General features: G+C 38.2%; 1 protein-coding gene and 1 pseudogene across 3 annotated transcripts in view; one reads left to right on the top strand and one right to left on the bottom strand.

The window, feature by feature from the left end:
* The window catches only part of MCC (MCC regulator of WNT signaling pathway), a 417,242-nt gene that overhangs the window by 67,231 nt on the left and 331,896 nt on the right, over window positions 1-18,115 (top strand). For all 3 annotated transcript variants that reach the window (XM_037167030.2, XM_037167029.2, XM_037167031.2), the window contains exon 2: window positions 13,231-13,478. In XM_037167030.2, coding sequence (XP_037022925.2) covers window positions 13,231-13,478 — 248 coding nt within the window. The remainder of the gene's footprint in view (window positions 1-13,230; window positions 13,479-18,115) is intronic.
* LOC119065137 (uncharacterized) lies at window positions 13,881-14,031 on the bottom strand (annotated as a pseudogene).

Raw genomic sequence — 18,115 nt, 5'->3', positions numbered from 1 at the left:
ATAGGTAGAAATGCTCTGTTTCCTTGCACAACCAAAAGAAGGATAACAACCAATCTGAAAACAATAAACAACCAGAAGTGCCAGAAATTCAAACTGCATGGAACTCCAACAACCAAGGACTTAAAGAAACACTCACCCAGACCAGTAGGAGGAATGGAGACAGGCAGCCAGGTGGGCAGAGAGGACCCACAGCAAGGCGGCGGACCAGGCAAGGTGAGGCTGGCTGACCTGGAAACTGAAGACTCAAAACCTCTAGCTGTAAACTACTGTGGGAGTTGCAATGGCAGGAGGAATTCCAAGTCTCACAGGAGATTTTGTTGGAAAGTGAAGCTAGAGCAGAGCAAAGAAGCAGCATTGTTCCCTCACTGACCTCCCCCACCAACAGACAGTATCACAATGCAGCAAAGAGTGTTGGCCTGCCCTGATGAATATCTAAGGCTCTGCTTCTTACAACTTAACACGTGTGCCAAGACAAAGAAATATGGCCCAAATGAAAGAACAGAACAAAACCTCAGAAATAAAGATAAATGACAAGGAGATAAGCAATCTATCAGATGCAGAGGTCAAAACACTGGTAATCAGAATGCTCACAGAATTGATTGAGCTTGGTCACAAAATGAAGGAAGAAATGAAGGCTACACAGAGTGAAATAAAGCAAAATATACAGGCAACCAACAGTGAAGGTAAGGAAACTGGAACTCAAATCAACAATTTGGAACAAAAGGAAGAAATAAACATCCAACCAGAACAGTATGAAGAAACAAGAATTCTAAAAAATGAGGAGTGGCTAAGGAATCTCTGGGACAACTTTAAGCACTTCAACATCTGAATTATAAGGATGTCAGAAGGAGAAGGGGAAGAACAAGAAATTGAGAACTTACTTAAACAAATAATGAAGGAAAATATTCCCAATATGGCAAAGGAAATAGAATTCCAGGAAGTCCAGGAATCCCAGAGAGTCTCAAAGAAATTGGATCCAGAGAGGAACACACCAAGGCACATCATCATTAAGTTACCCAAGATTAAAGATAAAGACAAAATCCTAGAAGCAGCAAGGGAAAAGGAGACAGTTACCTACAAAGGAGTTCCCATAAGGCTATCAGCTGATTTCTCTTACAGGCAAGAATAGGCTGGAAAGAAGTGTTTGAACTCATGAAAGGCAAGGAACTACATCCAAGATTACTCTATCTAGCAAAGCTCTTACTTAGAATGGAAGGGCAGATAAAGTACTTCCCAGATAAGGTCAAGTTAAAAGAGTTCATCATCACCAAGCCATTGCTATATGAAATGTTAAAGGGACTTATCTAAGAAAAGAAGATAAAAAATATGAACAGTAAAGTGACAACTAACTCATAACTATCAATAACAACCTAAAAGTTAAAAACAAAAACTAAGCAAACAACTAGAACAGGACAGAATCATAGAAATGGAGATCACATGGAGGGTTTTCAATGGGAAAAGGAGAATGGGGGAAGGAAGGTACAAGGAATAAGAAGCATAATTGGTAGGCATAAAATAGACAGGGGGAGATTAGGATAGTATAGGAAATAGAGAAAGCAAAGAACTTGTATGTACAACCCATACTCATGAACTAAAGGGGAGGGGGAGAGGAGGGTGGGGACTGCAGGGTGGAGAGGGCAGAAAAAATTAGGACAACTGTAATAGCATAATCAATAAAATACATTTAAAATTTTAATGTTAGCCCTGACTGACAGCCCTGGTTAGCCCTAGTAGCTCAGTGGATTGAGTGTGAGCCTGTGAACCAAAGGATCATGGTTCCATTCCCAGTCAGGGCACATGCCTGCCTGGGTTGCAGGCCAGATCCCTGCAGGGGACGAACAAGAGGCAACCACACATTGATATTTCTCTCCACTCCTTTCCTTCCCCTCTAAAGATAAATAAATAAAATTCTTTTAAAAAGGCTTAAAATTTGCTTCTATTAAAAAATAAAGTAAATGTTATTCCATTTACTTAGAATCTTATGTGCACATGAACAAATATGGGGGGAAAGTTAGGACAATTGTAATAGCATAATCAATAAAATATATTTAAAAAGTAAATGTTACTTCATTTACTTTACTTAGAATCTTATGTCCACATGAACAAATATGGTGAGCTACCAAGGATACTGGCATTGTTGCTGTTTTGGTACCATCTGTCCCATGTTGGTCTGTAATCTATGGAGTAAAGAATTGCTTTGGTCACCTTCATGATGTCTAGAACAATATTTCTCAAAGAGTAGCCCATAAACTAGTGCTTTTCTTACCTGACTTCAACAAAATAACTACAGGAATTAGAACTAAGTGTTCAGAACACTTTATACCAATTTGACAGAGTTGAATCTCATTTCTAAAATGGAACTTATGTTTTTTCTATGTCTTTCTACAGTCTTTTTTTCGTGAAAATTCATTTTATTCTACAAAATATCTATCTATCGCAGATTAGATTCTCTGAAGTAACCTGGAAAGTCTCTCAAATGTTGGAGACCCTCTAGCTTGTAAAGCAGTGCATTGCTCTAAAAATTATTGCCTTAGCTTGTTTTCATAATATGACACGTTCGATATCTCCATGTAATACTTAAGGAAATGAGACACAATGACAAAATTTCTTGCTTTGGGCTCCTGCATATACTGGGACTAAATCTTTCCCTTCTTATTTCTTTGATCAGACTAAAAGGCCTCATCTGCTTTTTATGTTATGATATTTTCATTAGAATCTGAGAAAATGCGTGGAATAGAGAGAAAGTTATTTGTGAAGAGAACATTGCAATTTTTTTACCTTTCAAAGAGAAGTGTAAATAGCATTTCCTCCCACATTATTGTTCCTTTGGTGCCATGTTCTAAGCTAAAGTATTTGGGGAGATATTTAGGAGAATGTTGCACAATGGCTTTACAATTAGAAAAAATCCTCAACAAGCAAAATAGACTCATAGAAAGCAGATTGACAGCTGTGGGGGCGTGGTTTAAGGGGTGGAGGGATCAAGCCAAAAAGAAAGAGGACTCATGCACCTGGACAACAGTGTGGTGATTGTGAGGGAGGAGGGGAGTATAGGGAATAAATGATCACAAAAAGTGCAATAAAAAATCAAAAAAGAAAAAAATTCTTTGTGTGCTGAAAGTTTTTAAATGCAGGTGGAGAATATAAAATTTGGGGAAATTTGCAAGCATCACAGTGCCAGCCTCAGAGAAAGATTTGAATTTCTGCCAGAGCCAAAGGGAGACCCAAGGAACCAGAATAAATATTGAGAACATCTCTTATTTTGAGCAGAATGAATGGAGGTTAATCCATAGGACTTGTGAAGCCAGAAGAACTGAGAGGGGCATTAGAGGAGAGAGAATGGAATCAAGGGACAGAGGATTGAAAAGGCTGGGGGTTGGCGGGAGACTTCGGGAATGGCTGGGCCTGGAGGCGCCTGGTGGCAGGCTCTGTGGGTGTGCCTCTTCCGTCTGCAGGGCCAGGGATCAAGTACATGTGAGGAGCCTAGCACAAAGAATATATTGACCTTGGTTATTCAGTTGAAGAGCATTTGATGAAATTTTTGCTTAATCTTCTTTTATCACCTTTAACTACTCCTCTTCTACAGTGGAAAAATAAATACAATTATAAGTTTATCATTCGCAGCAGGTTGTAAGTCAATATATGTTAAATACGCAGTGTAATATTAATCTTTTTACCTTGATGTAAAAATTTGGGTACACTCATCTTTTAAATAATGTCATTATGTATATGCTCTAATTTTCCCATAAAGGTATGACCTAAAATCATCTGAAAGTTTAACTATTCTCAAAGTTTTGTTAAAATAAGCTTAGAAATAAGTTTTTACAAAGTGGCACTCTTTCCAATTTTTTTTATTGCCCCAAAACTCATATCCGTTAGCCTTTTGCAAGTATCCTCTCATTCTACATCTTCCACATACGACAGCCTTAAACATAGTTTGGATCTGGGGTCAATTGCCTTGGGAACCTTAGTGGGGTTTTGAAGGGCCATTTATATACTAAGAACGACTTGCCCATTAGTCATACTGACCGTTATTGCTAATATATTCCATTATTAAGGATTTACTGAATACTCACTGCAGGGTTCTGTGTCTGTCCTTGAGATTGTGAGAGGTGCCCTTTGTTCATTCATTCATCCACCAACCTGTTTAAGTACCTGCTATGGACTAAGCATGGTGCTAGGAACTTGGGACAGGTTCCCTCTTATAAGGAAATGATAGACTCTATATAATGGAGATAATATCTCTTAAAGTTATGATGAAAATTAAGTGAGATAATATTTCTAAAGCACTTAGGACAGCCCCTGAAACGTAAATGCTATGAATGATTATTTTTCTTCAGGAATGGCAGAGACTGCTTTTGAGAAGTATTTACAAATTTCTGTGAAGATAGGGTGAATTTTGCATAATATAAAATGTTATTTGCTTTTTAAAAAATTTTCCAAGAGGCAGACACATTAAAGTATTTCCTTCCACTTGAATGTCAGTGGAAAAGCCAAATTGAGAGATTGCCAAGGGAATAAGGAGCAAAAAAATTAGGAAACTGTCACATGTAAAAGAATTATAAATAAAAGAGCTTTTTAGAAATATGTAAAAGTAATACTTTATTGTTTGCAGATGCTTTATTCTTGAAACTTGGCTTTTACTCCCTCTTGACTTTTCACCTGGAGAAGGGGAAACCATCATGTCAATGACTGATCTTGGCTATTCATAATTTCAGTGAACTCTTAGGAAGTTCAAGGTAAACATCCAAAAGAATTAATATTATAATAACTCAAATCTCAGAAGACAAAGTTAGTGCTTCCTCTAGGAAACATACACATCCCTTTGCCTGCCCCATGAGTATGATAAATCTTTCAACAAAAATTGTTTCATCAGCAGGTAGTGTATTGGACATGAATTTAAAACTGGTCAGATTTCCTTAATCAAAAATCGTACATTGTTTTGCGTGTCCTATGAATAGGAATGAACCCCAAATTAGAATATCAGCTTCAAAGAAAACTAACAGATCTATGACACAATGGTTTTTCTACATTTGGAGGAAAATGCCTCCAGTTTTGTAATTCCTTTATTATCTACAAGTAATAAGTGATATTTGTAACAATTTCCTTGCTTGACTGATTCTGTCCCCTGGAGCGTTTTGAGAATATTGTACTCTATTTTATTTTCCCAGTGCTACTTAATGGAACTTTCTGCAATGATGGAACTTCTGTATCTGTGCTGTGCAGTGTGGTGGCCACTAGCCATATGTTGCTTTTGTGCATTCCAAATGTGGCCATTGACCTGAAACTAATGTAAGAGTAGTCTGACCTGAAACTAATGTAAGATCGTGCATCAACTGTAATTTAAAAATAAAAAATATCTTTAAAAATGTAGCCACTGAGCTAATGCAAATGAGGAATGAAATTTTTATTGGATTTTATTTTAATTATTTTTTATTTTAACATTTAATTTAATCTTATTATTAAATGTTGTGTTTAATTATTTTAACATTTGAGCAAAACAAAGCAAAAAATGATTAATCATATTGCCAACTTTTAAAAAATTTAATTTTCATTGTGTTTTTTTCCATTACCATTTAGCTCCCTTATACCCCCACCCCCTCTAGCAATCACCACACTCACCACACCATTGTCCATGTCCATGAGCCCCTTTTTTTTTTTTGCACAATCCCTCTGGCCCCTAACCTCACCGCTTCCACTATCTGTCATCTGCTCTCCATCTATGAGTCTGTCTCTGTTTTGCTGGTTAGTTCAGTTTTTTCACTAGATTCCACATATGAGTGAATTCATATAGTATTCAATAGTTTATTCAATAAATGGTGTTGGGAAAATTGAACAGATACACCCAGAAAAGTGAAATTAGATCACCTTCTTACACCACACACAGACTAAATTCAAAATAGGTCAAAGACTTAAATGTTAGACCTGAAACCATAAAAATCTTAGAAGAAAATAAAGGCAGCATAATCTCAGACATTTCTTGTAGCAATTTTTTATCAGATATATTTCCCCAGGCAAGGGAAACCAAAGAAAAAATAAGCAAATGGGACTACATCAAACTAGAAAGTTTTTGCACCGCAAAGGAAATCATCAACAAAATAAAAAGACAACCCACAGAATGGGAGAACATTTTTACCAATATATTTGATAAGAGATTAATATCCAAAATTTATAAAGCACTTATAGGTCTCAACACCAAAAAAAAAAAAACAACCAAATTAAAAAATGGGCAAGGGACCCAAATAGACACTTCTCCAAAGAGGACATACAGATGGCCAACAGAGATATGAAAAGATACTCAACGTCACCAATCATCAGAGAAATGCAAATTAAAAACACAATCAGGTATCACCTCACACCTGTCAGAAAGGTTATCATTATTAATCAACAAACAACAAGTGTTGGCAAGGATGTGGAGAAAATGGAACCCTTTTGCACTGTGAGTGGAAATGCAGGCTGATGTAGCCACTGTGGAAAGCAGTAAGGAGACACCTCAAAAAATTTAAAATGAATCTGCCTTTTGACCCAGAAATCCCACTTCTGTGAATATATCCAAAGGAACCCAAAACACTAACTTAAAAGAACATAAGCACCCCTAGTGTTCATTGCAGCATTACGTACAATGGCCAAGATGTGGAAGCAGCCCAAGTGTCTATCAGTACGTGAGTGGATAAAACAACTATGGGACATTTACACAATGGAATACTACTCAGTTGTAAAAAAAAAAAAAGAAGAAGAAGAAGAAAATTTTACCGTTTGTGACCATGTGAATGAACCTGGAGAACATTATGCCCAGTGAAATAAGCCAGAGAAAGTGAATTGATTTAAATGTAAACTTAAATAGCCACTATGTATATTGGCTACTGTATTATGCAGTCAAATTCAAAACTGTAAATATTAATTCACAAGAGTTAAAATAAGTTTCCACATAGACAATATTTAGGAAACTGGTAACTGGAAATTTGTTTTGCAAAATTTGTATCTTGATATTTCATAAGGCGTGAGATTTCAAAAAGAATCTTATAGTATAAATAGATGACTTGAAAGTGTTCCTTCTTTGAGTCTTGACTTTTGTATTGTCTTTGCTATTTTTTTGTGTTTTTAAAGGTTGATAATGTCAACCCAAAGCAACTTTCAGATATGAACATCATGCCAAAAGCTTCATTATTTCTAGTAGTATAGTTTATGGGAGAAAGAGAGTTGGGCATTGTGTGTGTGTGAGAGAGAGACAGACAGACAGATAGAGAGACAGAGAAAATGAGAGAGAAGGAGAATGAGAATGAATCCAAAGGCTCAACTTTGAGCCAGTCTCAGATATTCGTTACCTTGGCTGACCTGGGGAGCATGTTAAAACCATAGTGGGAGGATCCCAGATGATTTCACTAAATTCTGTAGGATGCGTACTATGTGGTATTTTGTTCATTTAGATAATGTTACCAGTTAATTTTCTCTTTATTCCATGGCTTATCATTTTCTCATCACATGTTTTTACAGACTATAAACTGACCTTTTTTAAAGTAAGAATTGAGTTTTTAAAAGTTGCTGGGGTACATTTATTGACATCATGTCTCTTTGCTTTTCCTTTTTAACTCAAAACCCCCATTTTAAGTGATAGAACATGTTTATGTCCCTAAAGAAAATTGTCTGTTGATTAGCTGAAGACTATATTTGCCAATTTGCCATCTTTATGTATAAAATTTCAATTAAATGGGATATTTGAAATCAGGGGCTTCTGAATGATCAAAAGCAAATGAAAAACTCAAACCTTCTTACTGATCTCCCATTATATGCCATGTACTGTTCTTGGTGTTAGGACTACAACAGTGAATAAAGACAAAATTATCCATCCTCATGGAGCATAAATTCTAGCAGAATCCTGTTTGTCTCCACTTCTGCAGTTGATTTTCTCTAAAATATTTTTTCATCTTTTGGGTACATGTATTATCACAATCTAGTGTGTTTGGTTTGTTGGTTTAGACCCTAAGATTCTTGAGCTGCCTTGAAGCCTTCATTCCTTAGGACCACGGGCTTGAGCATCAGTATATTTTAATCAACGTGTTTTTTTAATTTAATTATTTTTCAAGTACAGTTTTCTGTCTTTTACTCCCATCCCAGCCCATCCCCCCCATTCTCCCCACCTCCCTCCCATTTCCACCCCCTAGTTGTTTTCCATGTGTCCTTTATACTCCTTCCTCCAAATCCCCCCCCTTTTTCCCCTGAAATTCCCTCCCCCCTCCCCTCTGGTAGCTGTCCCCCTGTTCTCTATTTCAGTGTCGTTGTTTTTATTTTGCTTGCTTGTTTGTTTTGTTGTTTAGCTTCCTGTTAAAGGTGAGATCATATGGTATTTGTCTTTCAGTGCCTGGCTTATTTCACTCAGCATAATGCTTTCCAGTTCCATCCATGCTGTTCCAAAGGGTAGCAGCTCCTTCTTTCTTTCTGCTGCATAGAATTCCATTGTGTATATATACCATGATTTTTTGATCCATTCATTTACCGACGGGCACCTAAGTTGCTTCCAGCTCTTGGCTATTGTAAATTGTGCTGCTATGAACATTGGGGTGCATAGGTTCTTTTGGATTGGTGTTTTAGGGTTCTTAGGATATAATCAATGTGTTTTAATCACAGCACGTGATTATGATGTGCTTGCAGAGCTGAGTACCACTAGCATGGAAAGTTTAGGTTACTGGCTTGAAGGATACGGAGTCCAGCATATATACTAGAAGATATTTTAAAGCCTAGTGACATCAACCTTTTTCGTTTTAATTTGTGATTGTAAATTGAAATGTGCATGCAGCAAAAGAGAACTGGGATTGAAGGTTCTCATTATTTAAGTTCTCTCAACACTTCTTTTGCCTCAAATCTAACGTTTTATTTACCTACTTGTCTATTTAGCACCTATTATATGTCAGGTGTTATGGATTAAAACATGAACAACAAATGAGCCCTGTTCTCTAGGAATTTACAGTCTAGTATGGGAGTTTACAGCCTTTTTCTACAAAGAGCCATAAAGTCTCTGTCACGACTATGAGACTCAGCAGGTATAGTGAAAAAGTAGCCATAGACAACACACAGACAAATAGATATGCCTGTGTTCAAGTAAACTTGATTCACCAAAAACAGTCCAGGGTCTGGATTTGGCTGTAGGCTTCAGTTACCAACTTCTGGTCTCATAGAAGAGAGAGAAAATAAATCAATAATTTATTGATTGATTGTGAAGTAGGAAAAGTGACTAAAGCAAGCACCAGTGGCCTCAGTAACATAGAGAAGGGACATCAAGTTAGACTCAAGATTAACTGAAATATTTAGAAAAGATTTCTGAAGGAGGTGCTGTTCAAGTGAATTATAGAGAATAGGCTAGAGTTTGAGAAAAAGGAAGGAAGGATGTCGAAGTAGAAGGACAAACATGTACAAAGTATAGGCATGTAAGACAGCAAAGTCTCTTATGGAAACCACAAGAAATTCGGTGTGGTCAGAATGTGTGCAGGTCGCCTGTGTCAGCAGGAGGGCGAGGCTACGGAGATAGGCCTCGGCCGTATTGCAATGGGCCTCGGCTATGAAACGAGAAACATGACTATGAAGCTGAACATCTTGGGGGGATCAAATGAAAAATTAGGAGGGAAAAGTAACTTGTTGGCTGCTGGTGGGAAATAGGTAGACCTAATAGGAGACCGTTGTAGAAAACCAAATGAAAATTGATGAAGATGGTAAGTGTGGTCAAGATAGAATGAATATGAGAGCTATGTAGACAACAAAGTCTCTAATTCTTGGTGACTGATTGTGTGAGAGAATAAAGGAGAAAGAAACAGATAATTTCTAGATTTCTGACTCAGGTGACCCGATGGTGTAATTTATGTACATAGGGGGAGTAAACTTGAGTAACAGTACAAGAAGATGAATTCAGTTCAGAACTCTGAGTTCAATGTAAATGCATAACACTGAAGTAAGCTCTTCGGTAGAAAATGGGTTGCTACTTAGTCGGAGACAGAGATTTAGGAGTTGACCATGCATAGTGACACATGAGGCCATCAATTTAGATTAATTACCTATAGAAAGTCTATAAAGTGAAGAAACAGAGAGCAAAGGGCAAGGCCTTGGGTAACACGAGTAGTTAAGGACAAGAATTTTGAAGGTGTAGTCACATGGAATTGGGGGAAAACCCGAAGACAGGGCTGTTAGGTAGGAAGGGGTTTCAAGAAAAAGCAGTAGTGTTCAGTGCTGAAGAGAAAGAAAGAAATGTATCTCTGCCATTTGGTCTTGTCCAAAATGTCCACAGAGACATTTGGCTCATGCTGAAAGGTCCTTGATATTTGCTCCTGTTCCAAAAGGACTGTGGAGACATTTTGTCTTTAATTCATTACAGAATGCAAACACTGAACCTTGTTCAAATTGTATGGACCTTTTCTTTGTCTGTAATTCATGGGGAATTATGGGTTTCACATTGATTCTTGTCTTCTGCATCACGAAGTTTAGCAGGGTTACTCTGAAGTCAATGAGCAATTGCTCTTGAGTATATATTGACCTGATTATTGGCTTTCTATTAATTCTATCTGTGAATAGTTTCAATGATACAGATTTGATTCTGTTGGTATTGTTGTGAGGTTGGTGGCCACATTTGAGTGTGACCACCAAGAACCTGGGTGATAACTTGTCCATGGTTCTGCTGTTTATCTTTTCACACTTCAGGGACCTTTCAGTGTGAACCATGTCTCCGTGGATACTTTGGACAGGACCAAATGTCCACTGATCAACTTTCTACACTTTGAATACTTATGAAACTGAAATTAGAGTCTTCTAAATTATGTCTTTGTATGACTCGAACACTTAGGAGCAAAATGAACTTTTAGACCTTTTTTTGAGTTCTTCCATAAGCAACTATTGCTGGCATAACTACCAGGTTCATAGGTGTATGCTAGTTGAGAATTGTGAATAGAATCATCTAACCTCTTACTCAAAGTAATGATTGCTTGTGCACAGCCCCCATCCCAACTGGATTTGTAATTTAGTATCATTATTGGGAAGAATAATGCTTTTCTCTGCCTCTGAGCCTGACAGAACCAAGCCCATCTTTCCCGCTATCTATCCCTGATGTTAGGCTGTGAATTTCCCTAAATGATAAACAGCTTCATTGAATTTTCTCTTTCTACTCAATTCTTTACAAGTTGAAGGAAGAAGAATAGCCACAAAACAAAAAGGCTTTTATATATAGAAAATAATAGCTGTGCATTGTGAAACCATGTAGTTTTGAGCTAAAAGATTGATTATTAGCCATATTTTAATTTTGCTGCCTGCTGATTTGTGTTCTTTACAGCACTAAATATTACCTGACTTGGCCAGTTCCTCTGCTATGAACTTAAATCCATTTCTTTCTTGCCTCATGTTGAAATACTCTGAAGATGTATATACATACATGAATATGTATACATATTCATACTCATATATACATACTCATATATATACATATATAAGTATGTATTTATACTCATATATACATATATGAATATGAATAAATATAAGACATTTTATAAAAGTTGTAGCAATAATGAAAGAAAAAATTATTTAGAAAGAATTTAGAGGAAAAAAATGTTTACCAAAATTTTGTGAAATTAACCAAAAGGTTCACTGTGGTTGTTGCTGGTAGGGAGAATTGCATGTAATTTGTATTTTCTTCTTTTTATTTATCTACATTTTCTAAAATGAATGAATATATTTTCGGAAATAATATACAGCCCTGACCAGGGTGGCTCAGTTAGTTGTTTGGAGCATTGCCTGGTAAACCAAAGGGCAGGTTTGGTTCCCAGTCAGGGCACATTTCTGGGTTGTGGGTTCGGTCCCAGTAGGACATGTGCAAGAGGCAACCAGTCGATGTTTCTCTCCCTCTCCCTCTCTGTCTTCTCTCTAAAATCAATTAGCCTATCCTTGGGTGAGGACAAAAAAAAGTGTGTTTGTTGAGTTTGTTTTTAAGGCAAGTGCCTTTGTGATGATGTTATTGCTACTAGTATAGTTCTCCATTGTACTGTCTTAGTTTTGGACAACTGCAGCTTGGTATCTCTTTCTCTAAGAAATGTTCCTAGCCTAGGGAAAAGAAACATACCGCTCTGTCCTCAGGCTACCGGGTTGTTTTTATGGTGTCCATCGGTCATTCATACTTACTGAGCATCCATGTGCTGCCTTCTGTGGGAAAATAAAGCAAGAGGTATGTGTAGAAAAGTGTCAGAGTAGGGGCTCCCTTCAAAAGGGGGATCGTTTTTAACTTCTGAGAATTTATGAATCAATCCATCAAACCAGCACGATGAGGTCTGCTCTGTGCAGGGTGGTGAAATGGGTGCTGTGCAGATTTTAAGGGAGATCGACACATGGCCCACACTGGCTTCAGGAGCTTGGGGCCAGGTTGAGGACACAAAACTTGAGTGTGTCGGAACATTCCAGGGTTCCAGTGGTGTCATCCAGGTATATGTTCTTGGCCGGCATGGTGTTGTTCTTGTTGTTCCTTTTTTCATTCTTTTTATTTGTTTATTTTTTAATTTGAGAACCTATAGGCTGTATACACTTCTTAGTCAAAGCACAGGCTTCACGGATCCCTCTTTGATCCATGTACTTCACATATACCTTATGTCTCAGTCCTGCAAGACAGCTGGGGTTTGATCCCTGCTCCCAGCCTTAGGGCTTGCTAATTGCTGATAGGAGCGTAACGTGACAGATATTCAAAGGAACTCAGGAAAAATCAGAGGTAGGCAAGCACAATCATGAAAACCAAGATTAAATAACATTTTAAAGAAGCATTAAAATTAGCTGATTGGCCCAGAAAGCTGAAAACTGAGCTCATTAAAATCTTTGCTGTTCTTTTACAACTTGACTAGATTTAAAACTCTGCCAAGAGTAGAAACAATGTCTTTTCTATGTTTGAAACTCTATCTTACAGTGAGATTACAGAGCTACACTCCACAGGTGCTCCCTCGATTTCAAAAGATAGAAAAGGAGGAAAGGGCGTGGAAAGAGGAAGAAAAAAAGGAACAAAGGACTTAAAGTTGCCTCACTCTTCCAAATAATAATGGCATTCTTGTCTAGAATAACTAATGAAACAGGTCATTTTGCACACTTACCACTTTTCTAAAAGCAATGAGAAGGTTGGAACTAGGTTTACTAGAGTCTACAAACTCTTTTTTTCATTAACCACTTTCTTTAGTTCATATGTCTCTCCTAAACAACTTCTCTTCTGTTCAACCCCTTCTGTAGGAATGACTTATTGATGGTCTGTCGCCAACTGAATATGGAAGAGTCTGTGGCTGAGATCATGAACCAACTGGGCGCAGATGAAAATGGGAAGATTTCCTTTCAGGATTTTATAAGATGCCGCATGCAGCTTGTTCGAGAAATTAGGAAGGAAGAGGTTGGCCTTTCTGAGAAGTCAGACAACTCCTGTAAGAAGAAGAAACTGAGGGATAGAATTGCTTCCTGGCCCACAAGCAGTGACAACAGTTTGGGTAGGTACAACCAGGTGACAGTCTGATAGTGTTCTACTGGCTCTGCTTCCTTGACCTCTGTAAATGAAAGTGACCTTCCAGCCTGTTGCCAGCTTGCCCCTGGTCTGTCTTCTTGACCACACTTCACTGGTGAGAGCTCACTATTTCCCCTGTTCTGTACTATAGCTTCCCAGTTCCTAATTCACCACTTCCATTATTTTAGTTCTTTCTTTTCCCAAAGATAATAATGCCTTCAAATAGCTCCTAGAGAGAAGGGGTGAATTGGATGGCAAAGTTGGTAACCAAGTTAGCAGGCCTCAGAAACTACTTGAGAACTTCTTCAAAGGGTAGTGCACTGAAGTTTTCTTCACAGTGAGAATTAAACTACTCATTTGTACTTCTTGATCCCCTCACCTCCTCACCCATTCTTCCACACTCTCCTCCCATCTAGCAACCATCAAAACACTCTTGTATCCATGATTCTGTCTCTGTTCTTCTTGTTTGCTTCGCGTGTTTTTTAAACTGATAAGAACAGATACTATACTTGACCTTAGCCAAAAGGCCGAGAATTGGTAGCCAGCTTGTTTTTTAAATTCAACTTTTTATAGATATGTATTTTTGCCATTTTATTGTTCATAGTTTTGATTTTCTTTTTCTTAAATAAGTACCTTTAACGTTTCATATAATAATGGTTTGGTGATGATGATCTTCTTTATTTTTTTTTTTTTTTGTATTTTGGGAATCTCTTTATCTGTCCTTCCATTCTAAGTGGTAGCTTTGCTGGGTAGAGCAGTCTTGCCTGTAGGTCCCTGCTTTTAATGACTTTGAATATGTCTTGCCAGTTTCTTCTAGCCTGCAAAGTTCCTTTTGAGAAATCAGCTGACAGTCTCATGGGAACTCCCCTGACTGAAACTAACTGCTTTTCTCTTGCCGTTTTTAAGATCCTTACTTTATCTTTAAACTTTGGCATTTTCATTATGATGTGTCTTGCAAGAATGGGCCTATTTGCATTCATCCTGTTTGGGATCCTCTGTGCTTCCTGAACTTGTATGTCCATTTCCTTCACCAAATTAGGGAAGTTTTCTTTCATTATTTTTTCAAATAGATTTCCAAATTTTTGTTCTTTCTATTCTCCTTCTGGCACCCCTATGATGGGAATGTTGGACCTCCTGAAGTTGTCCTAGAGGTGTACACTATACTTGTGTTTTGGGATTCTTTTTTCTTCTTGTTCTGATTGGTTGTTTTGTGCTTCCGTATGTTCCAAATCATTGATTTGATTCTCAGCTGCGTCCACTCTACTGTTGTACATGGTTCTTTATTTCAATTAGTGCAGCCTTCATTTCTGATTGGATCATTTTTATGCTTCTGAGGTCTTCACCAATTTCTCTGAGCATCCTCATAACCAGTTTTTTGAACTTTGTATCTGATAGATTGCTTATCTCCATTTCATTTAGCTCTTTTTCTGGAGTTTTGATCTGTTCTTTCATGCAGGCCATGTTTCTTTTTCTTCTCATTTTGGCAGCCCCCTGTCTTTGTTTCTATGTATTCCATGTACAATGTGCACTCACACTTTTGTGCGCATTATACACGTGATTATTATGCCCATGGCACAGATTCGTTATAACCATGTATAGTACACATATAGTGGGCGAAAGAAGGTGCATTATACGTGGCAAAATACAGTAGGTAGGACTGCTTTGACTCCATATCTTAGTATTCCATATTATTGATTATGTTATTACAGTTGTCCTGATTTTCCAGACCACTTACTACAAACCTCCGCCCTCCATGGAGGATCAGCTGTGCAGGGTCTGGTTGGTGGTACTCCAACATGGTTTGTGGCTGTCCACTGCGTGCACTGGCCCTGGGGTTTCCCAGGTGGTGCAGGCGAAGGTCAGCCCCCACCTGTGTTTTGGGTGGGTCCACCCTGCCTGAGCTATAAAGTGATCTAAGATGGCTGCTACTTGTGCTGGGCTTGCATTTCCCAGTCAGGGCCAAGCTGTGAATCTAGGCTGGCTGCTGCTAGTGGTGGGCTTGGGGGTTCACTGAAGCCAGCTGTTGCTTGTTTGAGAGTATTTAGGAAGTTGTGAACCAGTGAGCCAAGACCAGCCATTCATATGGAAAAGCAGCTTGTGCGGACCTATAAACTGGGTGGGGCAGAATCTCTGGGGATCTCCAGAGATTTGAGCAGATCTGGGCAGATCAAATAGTGGCAGCCAGGTTGATAGAATCTCAAATATGGCACCAGCTTGCTGGCTCTTTGGCTCTGTTGGGGGAGGTTTTAGAAAACGGACAATGGCCCTGGCTGGTGTGGCTCAGTGGATTGAGCACCAGCCTGTGAACCAAAGGGTCGCCAGTTCAATTTCCAGTCAGGGCACATGCCTGGGCTGCAGGCCAGGTCCCCACTTTTGGGGTGTGCAAGAGGCAGCCACACATTGATGTTTCTCTCCCTTTCTTTCTCCCACCTTTCCCCTCTATCTCAAAATAAATAGAATCTTTTTAAAAAAGAAGAGAAAAGAATATGGATGATGGTCTCTGCTTACCTTGATCAAGTCTGACACTTTGGTTTCTCCCCATGTGTCACTGGTGCCTTTCAGGCTGCCACCCCAGAGGTGGAGCTCAGAGGGAGTGAGTCTGAGTAGGGTGAGTCCATGTGTGGGTTCTTTAAGAGGAACTGCTTGGGGCTCCAGCAGTCTCTATCACTGTCTCAACCCCAGCTAGTTTTTGAAACCAGAGGTTGTGAGGACTTAACTTCCTGGCACTAGAACCCTGCGCTGTGGGGCCTGGTGTAGGACTTGGACTCCCTGCTCCCATGATATCCCATCTGAATGTTTAGCCACCACACATCAGTGTGGGACCAGTCTGTTCCGTGTCTGTGCCCCTCCTACCAATCGGACGGTTGTGGTTTCTTTAATTCTGCAGTTGTCAGACTTGCATTCAACTTTGCTTCTGACAGTCCTGAGTAATAGTTGTTCTATATTTTAGTTGTAATTTTGATGTAGTTGTGCAAAGAGGCTAGCCCTATCTGCATATGCGAGCACCTTGACTGGAAGTCTATAAACATGTTTTTCTGTTCATAATGTTGTTTTCTATGAATACAAAATAAGCACTTGGCAAGTTCTTAAAAATGTCAATAACTATTGAAGCTGGGTGATGGAAATGTGAAGTTTATTGTATATATTTTTGATCAATCAAATATTTATTTTCTAGTACATTTGCAATTTTGCATAATAAAAATTTAGAAATATTTCATATTTTATATCACATTTTTATGAGTATTGAAGAAATATATACTCATTATAGAAAATAAGGAAAAGACACGCAGAGGAAAATAAAACTAGAAATAATAACTACTGCTTACATTTCTCCTTCTCTGGTTCTCTCGCTCTCGTATATGTGTGATTTAATTGTTTTTTACTATTTTTTCACATACTTTCTATATAGCCCTTTGCATTCTCCTTGTGCTTTTAAATGGCATTTGAAAGAGTGGTTTGTAATGGTTGCATGACATAAAATGGAGACTCAGTAATATTTATTAAATTAAAGAGTGGAATTCTTTTCACAAACTGTATGTTCTAATTTCTCTGCCAAGATCATGGATCTCTTATATACATGCATATACACACACATACATATTTGAAGGATTAAATAAATGATAGTATTTCTCATCAAGTGAATACCATGTAGCCATTGAGGCAATATATAAGTGTGTATCCAATTTGGATATAGATGGAACACTTCTGTGGAAAAAACTATACTGTCAGAAGTTGTATTTTAATGTATAGTATATGATTATAAATATTCTAAAAGCAAGAGGTTTGAGAGAATTGCTGACTACATCCGACTGGGCTGATGTAGTCAGCAATTCCCCCTCCTCTTCTCCTGCCCCACTTCTATCTCATAAGATTGCCCCAAATAGAGAAAGGGTTAAAAACAATTTCTTTTCATCTTTTTCTATAACTATACCCTTGGAGAAAGAAGTAACTGAGAGGAGGTGAATTATAAAACGTGTCATGAACTGAGGAAATGGCAGCTGATGTGAAACCTTTTACCAGTTTATCAGTTAAGGCTTCAGAGTCAGATGGAGCAGGAATCCTGGTTCTGCCGCCTGCGCCATACCAGACAAGTTACCTGACCTCTCTGTATCTCGGTTCCCAATCAAGTGTGATGCAAGAACAATTATTGTTACTTGGAGGGATGCAGCAACAAATACATATTTACATGTATGTAATACATATGTACGTAAAGCACATAAAACAATGCCTGGCACATCATAAGCACCACATATTAGTTAACATTGTTATTATTATTACTACCCAGTTTTACTTCCTGGAAACTGTCATAATTACAACTCATATGTCAGAAAATGACCTCCTATCCAGTCTAATATAAATGCAACGCATCTTCAATTTTCAACAATTAAAGATTTATGTGTTCAATTAGTTCCTCTCTTTTCTACATCATTAGTCTTGGCTTTTGACTCTATACAGTATCTCCCTTCTTGGGGTTGGGGGAGCACTCTCTTGACTTCATGTCCCTTCTCACTCCTGGCCCACTTCTCTTCAGGACAAAGCTTTTTGAAAAGTGTGTCTACTTGGAATGTTTACCAGTCCTTATCTCTCATTCTTGCTCCAATCCACTCCTCCCACCTTTCATCA

The sequence above is a fragment of the Artibeus jamaicensis genome, unplaced genomic scaffold (genome assembly GCF_021234435.1).
Source record: "Artibeus jamaicensis isolate MK-2021 breed Jamaican fruit bat unplaced genomic scaffold, CSHL_Jam_final contig_402, whole genome shotgun sequence".
In the NCBI taxonomy this organism is placed as follows: Eukaryota; Metazoa; Chordata; class Mammalia; order Chiroptera; family Phyllostomidae; genus Artibeus; species Artibeus jamaicensis.
Note: the sequence above shows the minus strand (reverse complement) of the source record. Positions and strands in the feature narration are given on the sequence as shown.